Here is a 25,717-nt window from a genome sequence, read left to right as displayed (position 1 = left end):
AAATTTCAGAGATTATAAAACATACCGGAAAATGGTATGTATAACCATGATGAAATGATGTCTAAAAACAAGTAAATTTTACGAGGACTTAAAATTTCGTGTTTGTGTGTCACTATGGTAAAACCAGATGAGAAAATTAGTAAAATTTCAGATATTATAAAACATACCGGAAAATGGTATGTATAACCATGATGAAATGATGTCTAAAAACAAGTAAATTTTACGAGGACTTAAAATTTCGTGTTTGTGTGTCACTATGGTGTAAACCAGATGAGAAAATTAGTAAAATTTCAGATATTATAAAACATACCGGAAAATGGTATGTATAACCATGATGAAATGATGTCTAAAACAAGTAAATTTTTGAGGACTTAAAATTTCGTGTTTGTGTGTCACTATGGTGTAAACCAGATGAGAAAATTAGTAAAATTTCAGATATTATAAAACATACCGGAAAATGGTATGTATAACCATGATGAAATGATGTCTAAAAAACAAGTAAATTTTTACGAGGACTTAAAATTTCGTGTTTGTGTGTCACTATGGTGTAAACCAGATGAGAAAATTAGTAAAATTTCAGATATTATAAAACATACCGGAAAATGGTATGTATAACCATGATGAAATGATGTCTAAAAAACAAGTAAATTTTCACGAGGACTTAAAATTTTTCTTTTTGTGTGTCACTATGGTGTAAACCAAATGAGAAACTTAGTAAAATTTCAGAGAGTATTAAACATACCGGAAAATGGTATGTATAACCATGATGAAATGATGGATAAAAACAAGTAAATTTTTACGAGGACTTAAAATTTCGTGTTTGTGTGTCACTATGGTGTAAACCAGATGAGAAACTTAGTAAAATTTCAGATATTATAAAACATACCGGAAAATGGTATGTATAACCATGATGAAATGATGTCTAAAAAACAAGTAAATTTTACGAGGACTTAAAATTTCGTGTTTGTGTGTCACTATGGTGTAAACCAGATGAGAAAATTAGTAAAATTTCAGATATTATAAAACATACCGGAAAATGGTATGTATAACCATGATAAATATACAAGTAAATTTTTACGAGGACTTAAAATGATGAGAAAATTAGTAAAATTTCAGAGATATAAAACATACCGGAAAATGGTATGTATAACCATGATGAAATGATGTCTAAAAACAAGTAAATTTTACGAGGACTTAAAATTTCGTGTTTGTGTGTCACTATGGTGTAAACCAGATGAGAAAATTAGTAAAATTTCAGATATTATAAAACATACCGGAAAATGGTATGTATAACCATGATGAAATGATGGCTAAAAAACAAGTAAATTTTACGAGGACTTAAAATTTCGTGTTTGTGTGTCACTATGGTGTAAACCAGATGAGAAAATTAGTAAAATTTCAGAGATTATAAAACATACAGAAAATGGTATGTATAACCATGATGGTTATATTCTATAAATCGTTCTAAATCCTTTGTAACCTCAATGTACAGGTGTTTTTGTTCATAATCGATCTTTTAAATTTTATTGGATTAAATTATTCGTGTTCTTTAGGTTCTATACTAGTGATTCCAGAGCTTTTATTAATGATCGAATTCATACGATTCCTGTTTTACTCATGTACCATTTTCTGAGTTGTCTTTACCAGTGTACAGCGGATACCTCCTTTATTCGCGTGGTTGTAAGTGATGTTATACCTACCAGAAAATGGACGCAATACAAACTTCGGCGGATTTTGGTGGTCAAAACTTCCACTTTAAACATTTTTTTCAATATTCACTCCCTCCTGATTTCTAATACTGTTTGTATGAACGAAAACAAGTGAGAAAAAAAACAATTACGATACCGACAGCATATCATGTGAAAATAATGCTTCAGCATTGCGTGAAAACATAGTACAGACACACATCAAAATAAAGAAGATCAACGGTAGAGAAACGCATATTTTGGATGTAACATTTAAGTTATTTTATGACATTTTAGCCTTTTAAAGTGAAAATCAAACGCATTCTTTACTAGACCTGTCAATCTCGTAAACTTATACATTATTTCATGCTTTTGTGTGTTTGACTGTTTGTAAACAGTTTGGTGCACCAATTTTTCTTGCTTCAAATAGATAAATCTGTGTAAAAATGCTTCTAAGGAAGCGAGAAAATGTTTGCTTCAGTCCTACGACATAAGTCAACTGAAAGTTTACCATGGATAAGTATCATAGGTGTATTGTCATTACCTGATAAATCTACTGAAAACTCATAAAGAAAGTATGTTGAACCAGAAGAGCTAAAAAAAAGAAAAAAATTCAAAACACCATGACACTGTTGCTTGGTAATTTGTATTTTGTAAACAGCTTGGCAGAATCTTGGATCTATTACTGAACAGAACTACATTAATTTTCCATTGAAATTACAATCTTGGAAACTAAAGTGCATTGGTTTCTCTGACAAAAACACTCTGTCTATTGCTCTTCTGTTTTGCTTAAACAACTTACAGCTACCAATACTAATTATTTATATGTACAAACTAACATTTGGGAATTAAATGATAAACAACTTGTTAAATCTTTGTATTTTACATCAAGCCTTTGAATTAGTTCCTTTTATCTTTGGTAAAAATATTAATGAAAGACTTACAAATCAAGTTTCTTGAAAATAGTATTTTGTACAAAGAAACTAAATAATTGGAAAGGTCACATGTTGAAGACAGACTTTGCTTCTTTGACTAGGTTGCTTGACCATGAGCAAATTTAAATTTGTTTACAATTTGTTTAAAGAATTCTTTTATAAATTTCTACTAATTCTTCATAAGACACAAAGAATTTCTTTGCCATCTATTTTGCTTCTTCTACATCCAACTTCATTGTAACCAATGCATCCGATGTGAATTTGTGGATCACCTGGAATCATAACAAGTATGGATTTGATGAGATGAGACAATAATATGTTTAATTTTCATGCATATTAATATAATCATAATATGCAACAAATCTTAGCACATTGCTCAACACACTACTTTTATCTTGGTTTTGAAGTAGTAAACCAGTTTACTATAACAATAAATACTTCATTTACAGAAACGCTTGTTAGTACTTTAAAACTGTTAGCATAAATCCAACTTTCCAAACCCATTATAATTGTCTACACTATACATTCAGTCAAATTGAGCAGGCAAACAGTTTAATAGTTATTTTATTATACAACATATACCATAGTTCGTATTAATTTTGCATGGCACTGCATTCATTTCAACACAACTCTGTTGTAAACTTTCCCTTCATCTTTCAAAAAAACATGAACAAATTATGCCCCATTTTGGGAGGTAAACTCAATTCAAATCAGGAGAGTTTAGCTTGATGCCTTGAACATGATACAAGATGGATGCAAAACTCGATAAAAATTGACAGCTTCGACACGTCTGGCGAGCAATTAAGTGAAGAACAAACAAGACTGGACCAAAATAACTTTAAATTAAAACTTAGTAGTAGAAACACTCTTCAAGTATCGTGTTAAAACAAAATAGTAAAACTAATACTGTGCTACTTACCGGAGTCAAGAAATGTTCCTTTTCTGTCGCTATTTCAGCATCCGCAAACCACAGAAGTTGGCAGTTTAATAAATAAAATTTTAAAAGTGTTTATGTTAGGAAAATAAATAGTTTTGATATTTTCTATACTCGCAATTGTGGTGGTCAATCAGGGTGCGACAAAATTTTATTTCATGAGCCCGCGTCTCTCCGCTGACTTTGACCACCAAAATCCGCCATGTTTTTGACCACGCGGCCGCGCGCTGATAATTTATAGTAATTTTGCTGACGTTTCCCCTCCAGGTCTTATAGAACTCAATGCAGCGGACTCAGTGAACTCATTGAGCTCTATAAGACCTGGAGGGGCAAAGGGGCCTGGGCCTCGTGGTCAAAAACATGGCGGTAATGGCGGATTTTGGTTGTCAAAACTTCCACTTTGAGAAAAATTTTTAACATTCGCTCCTCCCGAATCCGGATCTCTATTCCTGCTTATATTAATGACAACCAGCGAAAACAACCACGATACCGTAAGCATAAAATATTGAAAATAATGCTTCAGGTTTTGTGAAATAGACACACATTTAAATGAGGTAAAATAACGTATATTTTGTCAAGTAATGCTTTAGCTATATTAGAAATAAATATCAAACGGCATTTTTTACACTGTCAATGTGTTGTTAAGCTTTAATGCATAATCCATTAGCATTACTTGTGTTTTTGACTGTTTGTTTACAGCTTGGTGCAACTGTCTTCTTGAATAGATGGGTAAATCTTAGTTAAAACGTCCAAAAAGGAGTTAGAAAAAGTTAGCTTACCCCTACGACTTAAGTCGACTGGAAATATATTATAAGTAGGTATGTAATTTTTTGAGTTTTTTTTGGTAGGATTGATTCTGGGTGTCTTATAAGGTATTATGATATTCTTATAAATCTACTGAGAACTTATGAAGAAAATATCTTGAACTAGGAGAGCAAAAGATTGAAATTCAGAAATTCTATAATCATGTTGCTGGTTCTGTTTTGAGCCAAGATATTAGAAACTGGATTGTCATTGACAACCATGGATCTACTACTGAACAGAACTACATTAATTTCCCATTGAAAATACAATTTCATAAATTAAAGTGCATTGGTTTCTCTGACATAACACTTTTCTTATTGCTGCATGAAGGCAAATCTGTTTAAATAATTATAATGTAGGTGAAGATATTTAGCATGTTGTATAATTGTTATTGTACAGTCATTATTTATAATATTATGGCCTTGTGTAATGTATGTCAAGAAGAACTTATTAATTCTCAAAATGCTAACCTTCTTGCACTACTTTTCTCTTGTGTGTCCTTACAAATTGCAGTTACCTATACTAATTTTTCTAGGTTCAAACAACTTGACAAACTTTTGAATTTTACATTATGCCTTGAATTTTTGTTTTGTCTTTTGATAAAAATATCAGTGAATGACTTAAAATCAAGTTTATCTAAAATAGTATTTTGTACAAAGAAATTATACATAATTTGAAAAGTCTCATGTTGAAGACAGATGTCGCTTCTTTTACTAGATTGATACTCTTATTCTTTTAAATGATATCGTAATTCTTCAAGACATAAAAGTTCTTTGCATCAATTTTTGCTTCTTCCACATTCAACTTCATTGCAACCAATGCATCTTATGTGAATTTTTAATCACCTGGAATTGAAAAATGTATGGATTTTGTCAGATGATGCAGTACTATATTTAATGTTTCATGCATGTCATCATAACCTTTTCTTGAGCAAATATTTTAAGGTAGGAGCAAAATTTGGCCCATTATTGAACAAAGTAGTTTTATCTTGATTTTGATGTACTAACCTGTTTACTATAACAAACAATTCATTTACAGAAACACCAGATGGAATTTATAAAACTTTTAGCATAAAACAAACCTTTACACACCATCATCAAAATTGTCCATAATCTGTCAAATTATCCAGGCTAGCTGTTTAATACAGGTATTTTTTATCGTACGACATGTACCAAAGAGCTCATTAATTAATCCTGCACTGCATTTGATTTCAATACAGCTCTGATCTTAATATTTGCTTCATATTTTCAGAAAAATATCATGAAAACACCCTCCATTTCTTGAAGGTAAACTCAGTTGAAACAAGGAGTTTTAAGATATGCATATCTCGATAAGAATTGGTTGCTTTGCCTCGTCTAGCAAGCGATTAAGTAAAGAAAAAATAAGACTGGATAAACATAACTTAAATTATAACTTAGGAGTAAAAACATTCACAAAATATATACCATCACACTTCAAGTATTGACTTAAAACAAAACACTGAACACTTTAAATAGTAAAGAATCTTACGTTGCTTACCGTAGTCATGAAATGTTTCCTTCTGACATTACTTCAGCATCCGTATACCAAACAAGTTTGCAGCATGTTTTAAAGATAAAATTTCTAAAAGTTTTGTGCTTGGCATTGATATTTTTATAATCGCAATTGTGGTTGTCAAATCCGGGTGGGCGAAAAAAATTTTATTTTATGAGCCCGCGTCTTTCCGCTGACTTTGACAACCAAAATCCGCCATGTTTTTGACCACGCGGCCGCGCGCTAATAATTTATAGTAATTTGGTTGACGTTTCCCCTCCAGGTCTTATAGAACTCAATGAGTGAACTCCATATATATATATCTCCATATATATTATTCAAATGTCGAGTTCACTGAACGGACTAGACCCAGTCTCTTTCAAAATTATCCTCGTTCAATTATTTTAACGTGATTTGCGCTTTCCTTCCTATGCGTTCATCATATACAATTTTCCATTGCTTTTATCATAAAATTTCATGTAAAAACGTAAGTGTTACATTATTGAAAGGAAAAGTACTATACACAGCTGACTAATATTTTAGTTGCCATCCTGTTTCTTTGACAAAAATCTTTCAACATATTTTGAAGTAATTTTAAGATAATAGTCAGGTTGATTTGGAAAGTAATCATGATAGCTAAAACCATGATTTCTTGATTTAGGAATGGCTGTTTCAATTTGCATGCCTTCATGCCACTCATTAAATGATGTTATGGAAATGATTTTTGGCTGAACAGCAAGAGCTGCTTGAAAGCTCCTTCGGTAATATTCGCCATTATTTCGTGATCTAGTGTTCTCATAATTCCATGGACGATACTTATATCAGTGTAGCCAGGAGCAACACTAGGAATGAAGATTGTATCAGTTTGGGTTGCAAATGATGCTAGAGCAGACCATGCACTCCAACGTGAACCATAGGTAAACCCATTCACAGCAAAATATGTATAAAATCCATCAAAGCCACCAATAGTTATAAAAACCCTATGCGTGAACTCAACAATTAACGCAATCATCACACAATCAAATCTTGTATTTCTTATGGTCAGTCTACCCTCAGGTTTTAATAATTCGGCCCATTCCTGTGGTGATGTATGGTAAGAGTCATATATGTACAACAAGGGTAAAAGACGATCATCACGAGTTCTATGTTTATAAAATGCTGGGTGTTTGAAGTAGTTTCCATGTATGTAAATTACATCTTTTCTTAGAGTTTCTTCATTACGACCATTATATGGTTCAATATGTAGAGTAACTTTAAGACCAAAATCATGAGCAATATCAAGATGCTTTGGCACAAGTCCATCAACAGGGATCCCTTGATCATCAGCTTTACCTGCAGGAGATACTAGGATACAACTACTACTCCTGCTCCTGATGAACGTATTTGTTCCATGTGATTCTTTATCGTACTCACATCACTTGAGCTGTAGCAGCCAAGTTGTGGATAAAAGTCTGATCCAATATCATCAGGAGGGATGTGAGCCACATTCTGGAACCTTTTTTCTATTTCTTTTCTCCAGTGTGGCAGGTATTTGTGATTCCAGTGTATGTATTTGCCATCTGTTTTTGGGTTCCCATACCAAATGTAGTAAAATATATGAACATTGGGTGAAACTCGTTGAAATTTTATTTCATCTAGTGCTTTGTTGTTGACAAATACCATGCTTGTTTTTCTCCTTCCCTTCACCGTATCTACACGAACTTGCAGTTGTTTGCGAGCTGTATCATCAATTGATTGTGATGTGAGTTTTCCTTGATCTAATTCATACCTGTAGCTGTGGAGGTCATGTCTTGTGGACGCCATCACTTTGGATACATTTTTAAATATTAATCTAATATGTCCGATCTTTGCATTTTGTCCTTCAAAAACCCACGTAATATAACAAATAACTGTTAAAAAAACACAAGCGATGAGAAACTGCCATTGTTTTCTTTTTGTACCAACAAAATAACGAAGAACTTTCATGACTTTCGCTAACAAAATCCCTCCATGATGACATGTTTCGCATGTGAGATTTTCACTCGTTTCCATCAACCACAAAGTACAAGGACATTAATTTAGGTTGTGGTTGGTGATACAATTGCTTTCTCTCATCTTTACAAACACTGTAAGACTCACATTAGTGCCTTTAAGAAATATAGGCTTCATTGATAGATAAGTAAACAGATCTCTAGCTTGTATTCAGAAAAGTGTATTTTTATTGGTGCTTAGATAAAGACGAATGGAACTTTTTTCAGAAGTTTACTTTATATTTTTAGTTAGGTACCAATATGTACCTAATACCTTTTTGTGCCTCTAGTTGAGCAGTAATTTTGCCAAAGCAAGTGGAACAAAGCTCATCCCTACATCGAGGAAAACTTAAAACTCTAGAGATCGCTGAACCATTCGTTAAGTGGCCACCAGTTTACAGAGAGAAATATAGAGTTTGTCTTAAGTCTGTTTGTACGCCAAAACTCTCGGATAAAATCATTCTCGTGACGATGAAACATCAATAGACCACAGGCAAAGCAAGCCCGGTTATGACTACAAAAGCTGACTCCAAAAGCAGTATATTTCTATAGAAAAAATAATGATAAAGTTCTGAAATTTACATAGCAAGACTAAAACTTGCGGGCTGGCTAAGCCAATAAATGGAACGTGTATGCTAGAGTATTTTTCTTTAATCTACGATACGATAAATATATCAGTTTTGGTAATTAACATAGTGATTTACATTATTGTGCCGTTAGCTGATGAAAATGTGTTTAGATATTTTATACAGATGCATCAAAAAAGACCTTAGAAGAAGAAAACCTATGGTAAAATGTAAATGTTTGATATACTAATTTAACTGGTGCATTACTGCGCATATTTTGCTGCTTGAGTTGAGGGTTACTTTGAATTCCCAGCAGCAGGAAAGCTTTTCCACTAATATGACAAAGATGTGTAACACATGCGCATAGATGACAATACTTTATGCATTCGTGAGCCTAAAATAGTGATAGGCATTGCAATTATCACAAATTATGATTCACAATACGTCAATCGAGAGGTCTTCTTTTTTTATACATCCTACTATTAGTCTTAGATAAATATAAATAAAATAAATAAAAAGCGATAAAAAGAGAGTTGGTCTTGCTAAGAAGTGATGGTCTTGCACTTATTTATTCATTGACTTATAATGGGTGAAGTCTGTGTCTTGTAGAAGTATACTGATCATTAATTCCTAAAAGCAAAGAATACATGTACCAACTTCATAGATGTGTTTCCTCCTTATCTCGCAGTTCCCCTTCTTCGCTTTCAAGAGGATTTTCAAACGCTCTGTTCACATCACTCATCTTATGATCCATTCCATTATTATCTTCCATTGTCTCGAAACCTGGCATTGACATTTCCGAAGGTGGGACTGAATTATTTTTCCCTGCTTCTTTAGCGTTGTTGTTCCCAACTTCATTAGCGCTGTTGTTCCCAACTTCATTAGCGCTGTTGTTCCTAACTTCATTAGCGTTGTTGTTCCCAACTTCATTAGCGCTGTTGTTCCCAACTTCATTAGCGCTGTTGTTCCCAACTTCATTAGCGTTGTTGTTCCCAACTTCATTAGCGCTGTTGTTCACAACTTCATTAGCGTTGTTGTTCCCTACTTCATTAGCGCTGTTGTTCACAACTTCATTAGCGTTGTTGTTCCCAACTTCATTAGCGTTGTTGTTCCCAACTTCATTAGCGCTGTTGTTCACAACTTCATTAGCGTTGTTGTTCCCAACTTCATTAGCGCTGTTGTTCACAACTTCATTAGCGTTGTTGTTCCCAACTTCATTAGCGTTGTTGTTCCCAACTTCATTAGCGCTGTTGTTTCTTGCTTCATTAGCATTATTGTTTTCCACTTCATTCTTAATCATCACTGAGTTATTCTTGGATGACGGGTGATCTTTATCTGCGTCCCTAGAAAGCAAACAATAGCATTTCAAGTAGGTTGTGTGAGCAGAAACAGCGCAAACAAAATGATTGCTAGGCATCATGGTAGCTATTCCCCATTCTCGCAAAGTCCTAACACTTTTACCAAAATGGTGGTTATGACATCATGATAATTGCTATGAGTTAGTAACGCAATATGAAGTAATGATTGGAAGAATAAATAACTCAGCTACAAAAATAATCAAATCTTTTATATCAATCATGCATTACTTACACAACACCAAGATAAAAATACGAAGTAGGTATTACTTTGGTTGTTTGTAGATGTAAATCGTCCAGGTTAGTAGAGCGCTGAGAACTGAAGATGACTACCGCTAAAGCTGTCAAAATGTTAGTCAACATCAACAACAACAGTCCTTTTGAAGATGACAACCCCAAAGGTTATCGTCTGAAGGTGAGTTTATCATCTGAAGATGACAACCGCTAAAGTTGTCGAAACGTTAATCAACATAAACACAAACAATCCTGGAGACTCTACTAAACTTGACGATCTACATCCACAAACATCTAACGTTACTCTCGGGTTCAAACCATTCACTTTTGTGATTACTTTCAAAAATCCTTTTCAAGCGGACAAGTTTAAAAAATACATGAAAAAACACACGATAAATGATAAATCTTGCCTCCTGCTGTTATAACTCGAATCTTGAGTTTACAAGATGATTTTTTTGGAGTGTGTTTTATCATTTAGTGATTACTTTGATTGACAACTGTTTGAATTTCACTGATTTAAAGAAAGGAAAATTGCCGCTTTAGGTATATGCAATATTGTTTTGCCCCGGACAGCATCGCTCTAATATGGACTTACAAACATCACCAAAAGCCACCTTACCTCTTAGCAGGTGAATTCTGTTTCACGTCATCATCATCTTCAGGGTGTAGGTTTATATGCCAACGACAAAAGATGGATAGCCATACAGGCAGAAAACAAAGACCGTGAAGCAGACCGAGAACAACAATTCCTACAAACATTCTGAAGAAAATTCGGAAAATCTCTGAAGACGCAAAAGCTAATACCAACATTCCTAGGAACGTACTGAAACCTAAGGGAAAAAATTTAAGTGATAAAAGTTGACGGATAGGAAAACCATATGTATAAATCTATGATTCAAATCACTTCAATATATAGTTGTTTAATGGAGGTGAAAAGAACATTGGTAAGGATAAGATGCGGTATGATCATTGAGTTCTATAAGACCTGGAGGGGAAACGTCAACAAAATTAGTATAAATTATTAGCGCGCGGCCGCGTGGTCAAAAACATGGCGGATTTTGGTTGTCAAAGTCAGCGGAAAGACGCGGGCTCATAAAATGAAATTTTTTTCGCCCACCCGGATTTGACAACCACAATAGCGATTATATAAAATATCAATGCCAAACACAAAAACTTTTAGAAATTTTATCTTTAAAACATGTTGCAAACTTGTTTGGTAGACGGATGCTGAAGTATTGCCAGAAAAGGAAACATTTCATGATACCGGTAAGCAACGTAAGATTGTTTACCATTTAAAGTGTTCAGTGTTTTGTTTTAAGTCAATACTTGAAGTGTGATGGTATATATTTTGTGAATGTTTTTACTTCTAACTTATAATTTAAGTTATGTATATCCAGTCTTATTTGTTACTTACTTAATCGCTTGCTGGACGAGGCAAAGCAACCAGTTCTTATCGAGATATGCATATCTTAAAACTCCTTGTTTCAACTGAGTTGAAATGGAGGATTTTTTCATGATATTTTTCTGAAAATATGAAGCAAATATTAAGGACAGAGCTGTATTGAAATCAAATGCAGTGCAAGATTAATTAATGAGCTCTTTGGTACATGTCGTACAATAAAAATACCTGTATTAAACAGCTAGCCTGGACAATTTGACAGATTATGGACAATCATGATGATGGTGTGTAATGGTTTGCTTTATGCTAAAAGTTTTATGAATGCCATCTGGTGTTTCTGTAAATGAATTGTTTGTTACACAGTGTAGTAAACAGGTTAGTACATCAAAATCAAGATAAAACTACTTTGTTCAATAATGTGCCAAATTTTGCTCCTACCTTGAAATATTTGCTCAAGCAAAGCTTATCATGACATGCATGAAACATTAAATACAGTACTGCATCATCTGACAAAGTCCATATGTTTTCAATTCCAGGTGATTAAAATTCACATAAGATGCATTGGTTTGCAATGAAGTTGAATGTGGAAGAAGCAAAAATTGATGACAAAGAACTTTTTATGTCTTTTGAAGAATTACGATATCATTTAAAAGAATAAGAGTAGCAATCTAGTAAAAGAAGCCACATCGGCCTTCAACATGAGACTTTTCCAATTATGTATAGTTATTTTGTACAAAATACTATTTTAGATAAACTTGATTTTTAAGTCATTTACTGATATTTTTACCAAAAGACAAAAACAAAAATTCCAAGGCATAATGTAAAATTCAAAAGTTTGTCAAGTTGTTTGAACCTAGAAAAAATTAGTATAGGTAACTGTAATTTGTAAGGACACAAGAGAAAAGTAGTGCAAGAAGGTTAGCATTTTTGAGAGTTAATAAGTTCTTGACATACATTACACAAGGCCATAATATTATAAATAATGTCTGTATAATAACAATTATACAACATGCTAAATATCTTCACCTACATTATAATTATTTAAACAGGTTTGCCTTCATGCAGCAATAAGAAAAGTGTTATGTCAGAGAAACCAATGCACTTTAATTTAAAAATCGTATTTTCAATGGGAAATTAATGTAGTTCTGTTCAATAGTAGATCCATGGTTGTCAATGACAATCCAGTTACTAATATCTTGGCTCAAAACAGAACCAGCAACATGATTATAGAATTTCTGAATTTCGTTCTTTTGCTCTCCTAGTTCGAGATATTTTCTTCATAAGTTCTCAGTAGATTTATCAGAATATCATAATACCTTATAAGACACCCAGAATCAATCCTACCAAAAACTCAAAAAATACATACCTACTTATAATATATTTCCAGTCGACTTAAGTCGTAGGGTAAGCTAACTTTTCTAACTCCTTTTGGACATTTTAACTAATATTTACCCATCTATTCAAGAAAGACAGTTGCACGAAGCTGTTAAAAATAGTCAAAACACAAGTATTGCGCATGGGATTATGCATTAAAGCAACGACACATTGACAGTGTAAAGAATGCCGTTTGATATTTATTTCTAACATAGCTAAAGCATTATTTGACAACATATACGCTATTTTACAGTAGATTTACCTCATTTAAATGTGTGTGTCTATTTCACAAAAATCTGAAGCATTATTTTCAATATTTTATGCTTACGGTATCGTGGTTGTTTTCGCTGGTTGTCATTGATATAAGCAGTAATGGAGTTCCGGATTCGGGAGGGAGCGAATGTTAAAAATTTTTCTCAAAGTGGAAGTTTTGACAACCAAAATCCGCCATTACCGCCATGTTTTTGACCACGGGGTCCAGGCCCCTTTGCCCCTCCAGGTCTTATAGAGCTCAATGGGTATGATACGATACGAATTTGTAAAACACCTACCGCCCATTATTACACTTGCCCCTGTCGTCCTAAGAGCTTCGATAACTTTTTGTTCAGGATTGTTTTCCGTGGAGAATACAAACGAATGAGCTACGTGAGCACTGTAGTCAACAGCAAAACCGATCGCCATTACCAAGTTGATCATTGAGATGGAGTTTAATGAAACGCCACATATATACATGAAACCTGAAAAAACAGAATAGTTGAAATGAAAAAAAAAACTCGCCATCGATTTTATGGACTTACAATGTCGCCTAATAACCATGATTGCTACGTCTTACCTAGCAGCTCAAATATCAGAGACACAAACCCAACCAGCACTAGAAGAATGACCAGCGGATTCACCAAAAAGAAACTGGTTGCAATAGTTATGGCAATAGCAGCAATGACAAGATTACGCGTGGTTTCGCTTCGGATGGCTATGAACTGCTCGATATAGATGAATTGATAGGAGCTTGCAAAAATAGGAATGCTTAGTTTATTCTTTAAATCCTTGCGAAAGGATTCCAAAGCTTTGCGACGGATTACAGAATGCGATGTTCCGTTCATATAACAATAAAATCGCGAAGAAAGAATCGTTGTATTGTCTTCAGCAAAGAAGATATCTTTCCTGAACTGTGGGTGACTAAGCAAAAAATCATCAAGAGAATCTGAAAAAGATGTAGAAACAAATTGCAAGGATAGTCAAGAGAATAATGAGTTGAAAAATTTATACATTTTCATAAACCGTGACTCTAGAACTCGTGTGCTGACATTTAAAACACAAACTTGTTTAATTAGGATTTTCAAATTCATAGTTTTGATAGCTATATTTGGTGATTAAATGTTGCAAGTTGAGTTTTTTCAAAACAACTTTTGCAACAATACATCTACGTGCACCAACCACAAATGGAAAATATTGAAAAAATCCTTTATTAAAAACTTGATGCAAACAAAAGCAGTTGACTAGTGACTAGCAATCCACTCAGTTTCGATTTCAACCAAATCCTTAGCTAAAAATATTAAACTCTTTATTTTCTAGTGTAAAAAAACTCGTTTCAAAGTTGGTATGTCATAAGGATTTTCGGAGCAAGAGGGAGTCAGACAGGGAGGAGTTTAGGAAAGAAGAGTAAAGGAGAATGTCAGTTTTATCAATCTTTTTGTTGGACGCATATACAACTACAAACATCTTACCCAGTACATTTTCTGTTTTGTTTCGAGTTTTGTTACGCCATTTCTGAAGTTCTGTAAACCATGATACAAAGTCAGGGCGTAAATATTTGTTTTCCCTCACAATTCCCATCAAACTACTCAATTCACTCTGCGTTAAAGGGTTGGAATAATTCACTCCAGACTCCACGATGATATCAACAGGTGCATCCGTGTTAAAGTACTTTTCGACTGTGTCCAAGTATTGTATATATATTGAACCATCTTTGGCCAAATTTCGACGATCAAAATCTTCCTTTAAAAATGTTGTTCCATAAATACCAGCTCCTAATAAGGCCATCGATACAAGAGCAATGATCACTTTAGAAGGTGGTTTCATGATGAAATTTCCCCAGTACTCCATAAATTTGTTGGACATTTGCGGTAGGGACTCGTCCCAACGAGATTTCCCAGCAGGTGGGGGTGGTGCTTTGATAAAAGGGAACATATCCCGGCGCCCATCAAGCATACGACGGCAATCGTATGACATAAAAGCCACAAACATTGTCATGAAAAATACAAATGCAAATGAAATGGCAAGTGCGGCGAATGTGCAGAAGTAGACAATGGATAAAAATCTTGATGAAGCACCAACAGCAAATGCGAGAGAGTCTGTCAACGTTGTCATGGTGACTGCCGGGCCGACGGTCTTCATGACAATGCCAAGCCTCTTTGGAATGTTCTGGTCTGGTTCTGTCCTATCGAGCTCATCAACTATGATAAACATGTCATCTATACCAACTCCAATGACAAGAAATGGTAAAATTCCAACAATGCTGGTAAACGGTGTCTGTACCAACATTGAAAAACCAAAACCAGTTAGAATACCAAAGCCAACACACAGTATACCACCCAAAGCTAACAAACCATGACCAGTCAAAGGATTACGATACTTGCCCAACATGAAACACGCAAAACTTATCATTATCGTGAATGTCAAGGATACAAGCTTCACATCGTTCCCGGTACTTTCTGCGATTGCTTCGTCGATACTGCGTTCTGCGTTGTACACCAAGGATCCGCAGTCTAAAGAGGACCAATTTCCCATTTTTTTTAAAAATTCTTTCTCCCAATCCTCTGAGGATTGATCAACGTCATCACCAATCTCAACTCCTCTGATGTTGTAAACGAATCTCAATCCTTTTGCAGACAAAATTGATCCATTTCTGCTGTACTCAGCTTTACCAAGAATCCGTGAAAACAGCCGACCACTTGTATTCGTGTAATTGTTCAATATAGGCAACAAATTAACGAAATTTGGCGAGTAATTAAACATCCAAAACGGTTCTTCCCGTTTACAGTAGCTCGTTGCCGCTAAAGGATCGCTTTTTATGTTTGGAAGACAGACGCTTTTGTATCGTGGAATGGAAACAATCGCCTGGTGAAGTTGAAATGCTTCTATAAAACACTCTTCTGTCAAAACGTTTGACTCGTTTTTTCCTAATATAATTATCTCTGCCCTTCTAGCAGGGTCATAAAAACCGTAGTCGTTTGCCTTTCTCAGATTCTTTACTGATTCGCTGTCCTTAGGAGCATACAAGATCTCTGTTCTGTTTTCCACGCGAAAAAAGGCAAATCCAGATGCTGAAATCGCCATAAAGAAAACCGCCAGCAGGATTGTTTTCGAAGGATATTTACCAACTTTCTCACCAAGAAAAGAAAAAAACCGAGAGATTGTGTCGTTACAAAAACGACATAGTTTTAGATATCCCTGCCAGAGATTGTAAGGCTTCCAACAAGAAAGTCTATATTACGAAGAAAGACAGGTTAGTCATGTATATCAATGTGGCGATTGTGGTAAAATGGTGGTGATGTTGAGAACGAGGAGTGGTAATGTTGGAGGAAGGGTGGTAATGTTGAAAAGAAGGGGTGGTAATGGTGGAATGGAAGTTGTATTTTTGAAAGAATGGGAGATAATGTTGGCGGATGTGTGGTATGATATCGCGAAATATTGACGAATCAAAATCAAGCATCATTACACCCCCCGGAAAGTTTACGCAATGATTACATCTGTATCCCTGAATGAATGACTCGGAAGAATTTTCGCAGCTGATTACAATGACACAACTGACAAGATACGTGGAAACTTTGCATAAGACAACATACACGTACACATTTACCTCGACATTTTTAGCGGGCAATCTGTAAATGCGAACACAACATTAGAAATTGCTAAGTAGATGTTTTTATGCACAGTTATAAGAGAGGGGGGTGCTCTTCGAAAACAGCCCTTGAAAATTCTTGGTTCACCGCTTTATGACATATACTCCGCGATAGCGAGGACTGAAAACCGGCTTGCAACGAAAGTTTACGAAACACAGATTTCAACGTTTTCGCACTAAATAACAAACATAACCAAAATCATAACGTTTTCATAATATTTCTATGTACAAAGCTTGCCATCTCTCCTGGCTTCCGTTATTGAGCAATTTTTCTTTGACAATTTTTATATGTTGTACGCAACAAAAAACAGTTGAGAGGAAAGGGTTTCAAAAATATTACCGACATTAACTACACCACGGTCAGGTGTAGTCCCAATGAAATTACACAAACTTTTATATCGCCAAAATCCCTGTAAATTTGTGTGTTTACGCAACTTTAGTTCACAACTTCAGTACTCAAGTACACAACTTGTTGACAAGATATATCGAATATTCCATATTTGGAAATGTAATTGGCAGCATTAGAAAGTAACTTGGCAACCGCCATTTGAAAAGTTAACTGAAATCGACAATAAAAGGTTCTATGCAGTGAACTCGACATTTAAATAACTGGAATGATAACCGAAACCAAAAATTGAAGCCAAAAAAATATTTGTCGTCATCATTCGTCATGACACGTCAGGCTCTAGTCTCTCGCGTGTTCATTTTAATTTTTTTAAATCATTTGTCCCTTGGTAATGGTAGAGTTCGGATCTTGATCAGAGCGTAAAAATAACAAAATTTTTGGAATGAAAAGGTTCACGGAAAGTGAATCAAAGTGATAAATCGAGAAGCAAAGTGAGGTGAACTTAGTCGATCTGCTGATACGCTGCGGTTTTCCTTTAAAACATATCAAAGTCTTTAAGGATATTCAATTATTGATATCGAGATGACAACCATTTAGTATTTCAAGCACTATCAAAATCGATGAAAAATACAATCGCTCTGTAAAAAGTAAAAATTCGAGTTATAGACTAAATATTCTTTATGAAACTGGATATTCAAGTTTCTTTTTTCTTAGGAAAAACAGATCTTTAAATCCACTGAAATGACAAAAAAGACAAACACTGTCTGACACCGTTTGAAAATTTACCTTCCGATGTAAGAAAAATTTTTGCTTGAATATTTTCTCGTCATATTTCCTTATTGTATTGTCTTTTAGCATACAGTGTAATTTTCAGTTGGCTTTTCCTCGTTACAAGTTGTAAGTTACAACGAACTCACTGTAGTAAAGTTTCAGCTGTAAAAAATAACCTTTGGCGAAGAGTTGGCCTCGTGTGTTGTTAGTCGTGATGTTGTTTATATGTTTATGCTTTTGCAATTTGTAGTCAAATTTATATTGGCCGTGTAAGTTTGGCACTCAGGGGAATGAAACTGACCTACAAACCGCGTGAATATTCGACTTTGAAGGACTGGAACGGACGTACAAACCGCGCAAGAGACTAGGACTTTGGCTTCAATTTTATATCTATAAAATGTATTGTCGTTGTCATTCCAGATATATATATATATATATGGAGTTCAATGGTTCTATGTAATCGTTTATGTAAATATATTCGTTACGCAATATTTGTCACGCGCGCGATCTCGTGTAACTCCACGTATATATGGTCTGTTGTGTTATTTTATAAATTGTGTTAGAAACCTGTATGTAATGCTAACGTATTTACGCGTAACCTTCAAGTACTCAAATGCTATCTTTCATCATCAAACGTGGAAATTATCCCGTCATAAAGCGACGAATAGTCCTATGAATGTGTTCAATAGACAGGCAAAACGGTTGCAGAAAAATCGCGCATCTTTGCTACCAAACACTGACGATTACGACTATCTTAAAGACGAAGCAGCGAGAAGATTAGTGGATCGTCTCAGCGATGTTTCCCGTAAATTTCCTCTGGTCCTTGATCTGGGATGTAACAAAGGACATGTTGCAAAATTCTTGACGTCATCTCACGTGACGTCGCTAGTCCAATGTGATATGTCCGAGGAAATGTTAAAAAGATCTTTCACAAATACCGATATATCCACAAAGAAGCTTGTGATAGATGAAGAATTTCTTCCATTCTGGGAAGGCACCTTTGATGCTATCTTGAGCAGTTTGAGTCTACACTGGGTTAATGATTTACCTGGGGTATTCAGGCAAGTCAATGCTGCCCTGAAGGATGATGGGATGTTTTTAATGGGTCTACTTGGTGGCGAGACATTATTTGAGCTGCGATGCTCATTACAGCTTGCCGAGATTGAAGTGCTTGGTGGCTTTGGGCCACATATTTCACCATTCACCCAAATGACTGACATAGGGGATATAGCTAGTCGGGCAGGTTTTAGTTTGATTACAGTTGATTATGATGAGATAATAGTGAATTATCCAAGTATCTATGAACTTATGGATGATTTAAGAGGAATGGGTGAAAGCAATGCATCATGGTCTAGAAAACATGTATTACGATATAAGACAACTGAGGTTGCATCACGAATATACCGAGAAATGTATGGTGGTGATGATGGTAACATACCAGCGACATTTCAAATATTGTTCCTCATTGCTTGGAAGCCATCGGAGAAACAAACAAAGCCTGCAGAAAGAGGATCTGGAACATTTAGTCTTAAGGATATTGATCAAATAGACTTTGAAAAATAAAAATATAATGACCACATTCTTATTTTGTGTTATGATTTGCAAATCTATTGAATAGATTTGTAGATCACTATCATACAATGTGGCATTATGCTGTGATGGCATAAGTCAAGGAATCCTTGAGTGACATGACATCTGCTAGAAGCAGCTTATTTCTTTTAATTTAATTCTATTTTATACTATTTATAAAGAATTTATATATTTCTATATCAGCTACTTTAAGCAATACCTCATTTTTTCAAGTGAACTGAATCTTTTATTGTGTTGATGTGATTATAAAATGATAATAAGCTGGACCTTGTTGTCAAAAAGTTTATGCTTAATTTCATACTATATAAAACACGTCAATTCATTGATGAGGCATTTGATTTGATAATATAAAATAGCATGTCGTAATTGCATATGATGGCAATTACTTTAAAACAAAATTTTCATGTAACGATTCTCTTTCGTGTTAAGCAAGTTCCAACACAATACAAATCGAATTAATTTTCTAAAGAAATTAATAATGTCATTTTTATGATGTGAGATTTTTGGATGAAAATTGTCTTTCTTAAGGAAGATTGAACATGGAATGTATTCCAATGGAGTTGGTTTACGCATTATCGATTTAAAGATACGAGGTTGAGACGGCGGGACCAAGGGGCGCTTAAGCATTACCTTTTCAAAAAAATTTTCAAAGTTGGCCTGGCTCCCTCTAATTTTATCCTCTAACCCTTCAACAAATTTAATTATGATTAGCTTGTTGAGAATGCCGGCCCAAAGAGAAGAAGTGTTACTGGTCTACAATTATTACGAACTCATACGCAACGAATATTTTTGTCGGTAAGAGTGCTTTTGTTATGATAGGGTCGTGTAATAAATGTTTTGAGTTTTTTCCAGCTTTTTATATCCCTTTGAGTGCTGTTTAACTGACCGATATCGTATCCTTCTTCACTAGGATACAAAGGACCTAATTTAAAATCAATATCCGAATCAAAAAGTATTGGTAGAAAAGTAGTACTAGCGTATCGAGCTAATCAAAGTCGCCCACCACAAACAAACATTCCAAGATCCAAAGGAATGGATAATCAATGCTTTCGTAGAAAAAGATTCCCGCAAATACCTGGCGCAGCACTAGCAGGAGCAGTTCAGGTTTCGTCAAATTAAATTAAAATAACAATTTGCAAATATTGAAATAATTTCCGTAAATATTTGAGCGCACACCAGCAAGGTAAGCGCACACGCAACTAATGAAATTTTCACACAAATAAAATGCGAGTCCTTGTCGGTCTTCTAAGTTTGGTAGTCCTGTGTTTACATTGAAAGTGATTCGATGTTGAATGAAACCTTACTCCTTCTATTCGATTTCTTCGGATCTTCTAACAATGTCCACTTATGTCAAAACCTGTGACCTTTATCCAAACCAATTGTTCCCCAGGAATAATTGAATATCCATAAACACACAGCCAGTCATTTCTCAGTAAATCAATATCAGAAACACAGGAGTTCCGCCACTCAAGATCTAATATTCCATGTTGACGTTTGTCGTGTGGACATCGGGTCATAATTTCATAAAGAATATCTTTGTCGCACGATAAACAGCTCTAACGGAGATTGACTCGAGTGTGTCAACCGGTGTATCTCGTTCGAAATCGATGGAAAAACGCATGATAGTTACAGGCATAATTTGCGTAGTTGTGATACTATGCGCTTGTGTTGTGTCTTTTATACCTTCGATATTTTATGCGTATTCTGTAGAAATACCAAAAGATACAGACCTTCCTTTAAACAACAGGTATGTATTAATCCTCTTATCCCGTAGCCTTTCTTATAAGGCAAACTTTCATTATAAGTCCTGTCAGAAAAATTAACCAGTGACCACAATTCACAAGTTCCAAGAAAGACGTATTCAAATGTATCCGAGCGCTGTGTGCAATGAAAATATTTCGATACATATTGTAATGCAAAAATTTGACTAAAATTATTCGGCCTTTCTTCATTTTCGTGCTTGCGTTATTCCAGGAAGAGGCAAAACGAAATAACTAGCAAGCGTAAAATGTGAAAAAATCACATAAACACAATTCTTTCAATAAAATACATTTTTGTACATGTTCATCTTTTCGTCTTTTCATGCTTGAATTAGTTACAAAATTTCCCAAAAAGATTTATGTGTCAAAAGGTTCAATCAAAGCACACCTCAACTTTGTTTGGATAATTATCAAAAAACAGACGTGTTCAAACTCGTCAAACAAATCGGCGAAATGGCGAAATGAAATAATGTCAGCAGGAAGATTTATGAAGAGTGTTAAAATTAATTTCAAATAACTAAACAAAAAATTCTTGAATTCCACAGAAAACGGTAAGCATGTCTGTTGTGTTTTGATTTTTCATATAATGCGTGCGGAGAACAAAAAAGAAAGACAAGGACATAGAATACGTCCAACCAGAGGCGTGACTAGAACGTTAATTGAGGTATATTCATATATTCCGTTGTGCCCTATTGATTTCTTTTGAAAGTGATTTGAATTTCAAAAGAAATCAGTAGGGCACAACTGAATATATGAATATGCACCCCCAATTAACGTTCTAGTTACGCCTCTGCGTCCAACAGAATGTAACTAAGGCACTTTGTGTTTTTCACATTGACAGCTCACCTTTCAAAATGAACCTCTCATTTCCATGCAATCCTCCACTGATTTTCACCAACCAGTCGGTTATCTGCAAGCCTCCCTGCGATTGGCTGCCGTATAGCGAACGTGAACAACTTGCTATCGTGATTGCTGATTGGTTCACAGCCGTATTCAGTATCACATGCTTTGGTATCGTTCTTGTTACATGGATCAAACTGCCAGAACTGTGAGTAAAATGGGATATACATTGATATGGAGGGTTGCGTAGACGCTAAAGCACATTCAAAACACTTTTCTTTACTTATCTTGAAAAATTGCTTGAGCTTCAAAAATTCTCTCCTCTGTGGATATACAAGAAAACCGCATAATTATCCATCACTACTCGGGCTTATATTCTTAGTTATTCCATCATAAGCTAATCCTAAGTATTTCCCCAAACAATTCTAACGGATAGTTTGATCATCAGAACATCCACAAGTGAAAACTTAACCTTGTTTCTTCAGAATGAAATTCCCACATTTCATCATCTTGATAATGGCTGGATCGCAACCATTCATTGGTAAGATTTGTTCATACAGGCGGCCTTTCTTCTAAATTTTAAAATGGTTGCGTATAAGAAACGGTCCAAAAGAATCTAGACATAGAAAATGTGATTGACTGTAAACACTATGTGAACATTTGACTTACGTTTTCAATTCAACGCAGTTTTGCTGGTAAATATACCGAAATTTGGAAAGACAACGAAGTTCTATTGCAACAGTCCTTTTCTTGATAAGACGCCGTCGACATACTGTGAAGTGCAGGGTTTTCTTATTCATTACACAAGTTTGGTAATTGGTGAAATGTTTGTGCTTTATAACGCCGTTCTAATGAAGGTAACAAGTGCTTGTTTGGCAACATAAATAAAAAAAATTAGTTCTTTTTTCGTGACATTGTTTTTTCCTTGATTATTTGTTCTTTTTCCCCCTTCTATTTAGCGTTTGGTCATTGATAAAATTCCTACAGAAACACAAAACAATCGAATTTTGGTGGCAATATTTTTAGCACTCTTCATTCTTCCGCTACTTGCGCCATTTTATGTTCTTAAATACGGAGGAAATTATTTAGCGGTGAATTTACGACACTGTTTTCCGAAAGACGCAACTGTTGCATATTACTCCACACTTTTACCGCAGCAAATTTTCTTCTGCGTGGGAACGACGTTTTTGTTACTGGTGATTTTTAAAATTATCAAGGTGTGTGGAAGGATTATTATGTATAATCATTTAAACTAAACTTGAGTCTATGTATATGGTACTTCAGTGTAGTGTCTTCATCATGAGTGATCTGATGTTGAAACTTGAAACTTGAGTCCTTATATACTCCAATCTATAGTGTCAGACGTGACTTGATCCGCAGAAATGATCTGTTATTGAAACTTGGGTCATATACTCCAGCCTAATGTCTTCATCGGAATTCGGAAGTGACATGATGCTAAAACTCGAGTCCTTATATACTTCAGTCCAGGGATTTCATCAGGAGTGATTCGATGTTGAAACTTGAGTTCTTATTTACTCTAGTCTACTGTGCCTTCATAAGAAGTGATTCAATGTTGAAACTTGAGTTCTTATTTACTCTAGTCTACTGTGTCTTCATAAGGAGTGGTCCGATGTTGAAACTTGAGTTCTTATTTACTCTAGTCTACTGTGTCTTCATAAGGAGTGGTCCGATGTTGAAACTTGAGTTCTTATTTACTCTAGTCTACTGTGTCTTCATAAGGAGTGATCCGATGTTGAAACTTGAGTTCTTATTTACTCTAGTCTACTGTGTCTTCATAAAGAGTGATCCGATGTTGAAACTTGAGTTCTTATTTACTCTAGTCTACTGTGTCTTCATAAGGAGTGGTCCGATGTTGAAACTTGAGTTCTTATTTACTCTAGTCTACTGTGTCTTCATAAGGAGTGATCCGATGTTGAAACTTGAGTTCTTATTTACTCTAGTCTATAGTGTCTTCATAAGGAGTGATCCGATGTTGAAACTTGAGTTCTTATTTACTCTAGTCTACTGTGTCTTCATAAGGAGTGGTCCGATGTTGAAACTTGAGTTCTTATTTACTCTAGTCTACTGTGTCTTCATAAGGAGTGGTCCGATGTTGAAACTTGAGTTCTTATTTACTCTAGTCTACTGTGTCTTCATAAGGAGTGATCCGATGTTGAAACTTGAGTTCTTATTTACTCTAGTCTATAGTGTCTTCATAAGGAGTGATCCGATGTTGGAACTTGAGTTCTTATTTACTCTAGTCTACAGTGTCTTCATAAGGAGTGATCCGATGTTCAACTTGAGGACTATTGTGCTTTCTAATGTTGAACTAAAGTCAACGTATCTATATGGTGAAAAAACATTGCATTTTTGCAGGGCAATTAGCTACTACGATATAATACAGAAATAAGTGACGATAACGATATAATCATGATATATACGCAACTATAGGAAAGAAAATCCGCTTTGATTGCATCTCCAAGTCAGGCAAAACGACGCGAAGTACAACTTCAAAAGATAGCCATACAATTCATCATGGTCATAATATCCTACGTGATTTGTAGCTACCTCACTTACGGCGTTATTTGTATCACATTACACAACAGAAAGGCTTACAGAATATTCCTAGAAAGATATTTTGGTTGTTTGATGTTCATGAAAGATTGCCCCAAAGGTATGATACACCGTAAATACACGTTTTTGGGATGTAGATTTAGTCTTTCATAAAAATTTGAATTCGCTGTCGTGCATGTGGAAAACTTTTCAGCGATGTCCTGTAAATGTTGACTTCGTAAAAATAGTTTGTCATAGCTGGGTAAAATGTTTGAAAAGCAAAGAGACCTCGATTGGGAAATCAAGCAAAACTTGTGATCGTTTTCAGACAATCATATCGATTCGTACAAATAAGAATGAATCTTTTTAGCACTCAAGAAAATACCAACAAATTTTTTCGCCAAGCGTAAAATGGTGTTTCACCAACCATCGATTGTCTACGACGAAATAGTAGCTAACAGGGAAGCAAATAAAATTTTCATCTTTTTTTTCTGCAGATTTTCGCCGTTATAACGTGTCGTGCGCCGTGTTCGTTCTCTTTATTTTGTCCGGGAACGTTTTCCAATGTGGCACGTTCATACTTCTCGCTGGCAAAAAAACGGCTCGACAGTTATGGAAAAGTTGGTGGTGTAATGTCGTGGACGTATTTCGTCCAGCAGTCGGAAATGCGTCATCACCAAAAACGTCTTCCGTTCAAGAACTCCAACAATCATCAATGGAACAAAATGAAAGCATTCAATAAAATAAGTAATGTAACGTGGCAATCTTGTGTAATTATAGGTAAAGATGGATTTCGCTATGTATAATACATTCAAAAGAACTTTATGAAACTCTCTTACTCATTGTTAAAGTCTTTAGCTGATTCTAATTAGCAAGAAACTACAGAAAACAGTGTTCCTACTCTTGATTAAAAAGCAGCGCGGCAAAATTTTTTGGTAGTTTTGACCTCCCAAACGTTCATACAGTGAAATCCATCAACTATGCTCTTCAATGAATTTATGTTAGAAATGTAAAAACAGATAAGATTAAAGACTTGAATTATGCATTTTATATCGTATATATTTCTCAATCAAGGATGGATTCTGGATGATTTTGCATAAGAGAGGAGGGCGTGCCAAAGTTAGGATAAAACTTTAATGGAGGCTACTT

General features: G+C 34.9%; 3 protein-coding genes and 1 pseudogene across 3 annotated transcripts; 2 read left to right on the top strand and 2 right to left on the bottom strand.

Annotated features, from left to right (window-relative positions):
* Positions 1-6,319: 6,319 nt before the first annotated feature.
* On the bottom strand, positions 6,320-7,970 carry LOC124442739 (annotated as a pseudogene).
* A 432-nt stretch (positions 7,971-8,402) lies between these two features.
* On the bottom strand, positions 8,403-17,198 carry LOC124442413 (patched domain-containing protein 3-like). The gene is made up of 7 exons (XM_046992909.1): positions 17,049-17,198; positions 16,667-16,884; positions 14,532-16,291; positions 13,640-14,008; positions 13,359-13,544; positions 10,654-10,864; positions 8,403-9,788 (listed from the first exon to the last, which is right to left on the bottom strand). Exons 2-7 carry the CDS (start codon positions 16,672-16,674, stop codon positions 9,104-9,106), a joined length of 3,219 nt encoding a protein of 1,072 aa, XP_046848865.1. The 5' UTR covers positions 16,675-16,884; positions 17,049-17,198; the 3' UTR covers positions 8,403-9,103.
* Positions 17,199-18,342: 1,144 nt separating this feature from the next.
* Positions 18,343-19,681, top strand: LOC124441817 (arginine-hydroxylase NDUFAF5, mitochondrial-like). The gene has a single exon (XM_046992284.1). The coding sequence runs from the start codon at positions 18,402-18,404 to the stop codon at positions 19,386-19,388; it is 987 nt and encodes a 328-aa protein (XP_046848240.1). The 5' UTR covers positions 18,343-18,401; the 3' UTR covers positions 19,389-19,681.
* A 1,141-nt stretch (positions 19,682-20,822) lies between these two features.
* LOC124441359 lies at positions 20,823-25,618 on the top strand. Its single transcript, XM_046991807.1, has 7 exons — positions 20,823-21,162; positions 22,017-22,223; positions 22,501-22,556; positions 22,703-22,872; positions 22,975-23,232; positions 24,467-24,689; positions 25,066-25,618. The coding sequence occupies exons 1-7, from the start codon at positions 21,023-21,025 to the stop codon at positions 25,308-25,310; spliced, it is 1,299 nt and encodes a 432-aa protein (XP_046847763.1). The 5' UTR covers positions 20,823-21,022; the 3' UTR covers positions 25,311-25,618.
* Positions 25,619-25,717: the final 99 nt, after the last annotated feature.

This window comes from Xenia sp. Carnegie-2017, unplaced genomic scaffold (assembly GCF_021976095.1).
Source record: "Xenia sp. Carnegie-2017 unplaced genomic scaffold, XeniaSp_v1 HiC_scaffold_20, whole genome shotgun sequence".
In the NCBI taxonomy this organism is placed as follows: domain Eukaryota; kingdom Metazoa; phylum Cnidaria; class Anthozoa; order Malacalcyonacea; family Xeniidae; genus Xenia; species Xenia sp. Carnegie-2017.
The sequence above is the reverse complement of the archived record's forward strand: the minus strand, read 5'-3'. Positions and strand labels throughout refer to the sequence as shown.

What these genes read in the sequence shown, in the direction of transcription:
- LOC124442413 (XM_046992909.1), bottom strand. An exon ending in CAAAACAGAAAATGTACTGG is followed by an intron (nt 14,009 to 14,531) that starts GTAAGATGTTTG and finishes CATCTTTTTCAG; the next exon opens with ATTCTCTTGATGATTTTTTG. An exon ending in CAGAATTCACCTGCTAAGAG is followed by an intron (nt 9,789 to 10,653) that starts GTAAGGTGGCTT and finishes TTTGCTTTCTAG; the next exon opens with GGACGCAGATAAAGATCACC.
- LOC124441817 (XM_046992284.1), top strand. Translation starts at nt 18,402, where the DNA reads ATGCTAACGTATTTACGCGTAACCTTCAAGTACTCAAATGCTATCTTT.
- LOC124441359 (XM_046991807.1), top strand. Translation starts at nt 21,023, where the DNA reads ATGGAAAAACGCATGATAGTTACAGGCATAATTTGCGTAGTTGTGATA. An exon ending in TGGATCAAACTGCCAGAACT is followed by an intron (nt 22,224 to 22,500) that starts GTGAGTAAAATG and finishes TTGTTTCTTCAG; the next exon opens with AATGAAATTCCCACATTTCA. An exon ending in TGGATCGCAACCATTCATTG is followed by an intron (nt 22,557 to 22,702) that starts GTAAGATTTGTT and finishes AATTCAACGCAG; the next exon opens with TTTTGCTGGTAAATATACCG.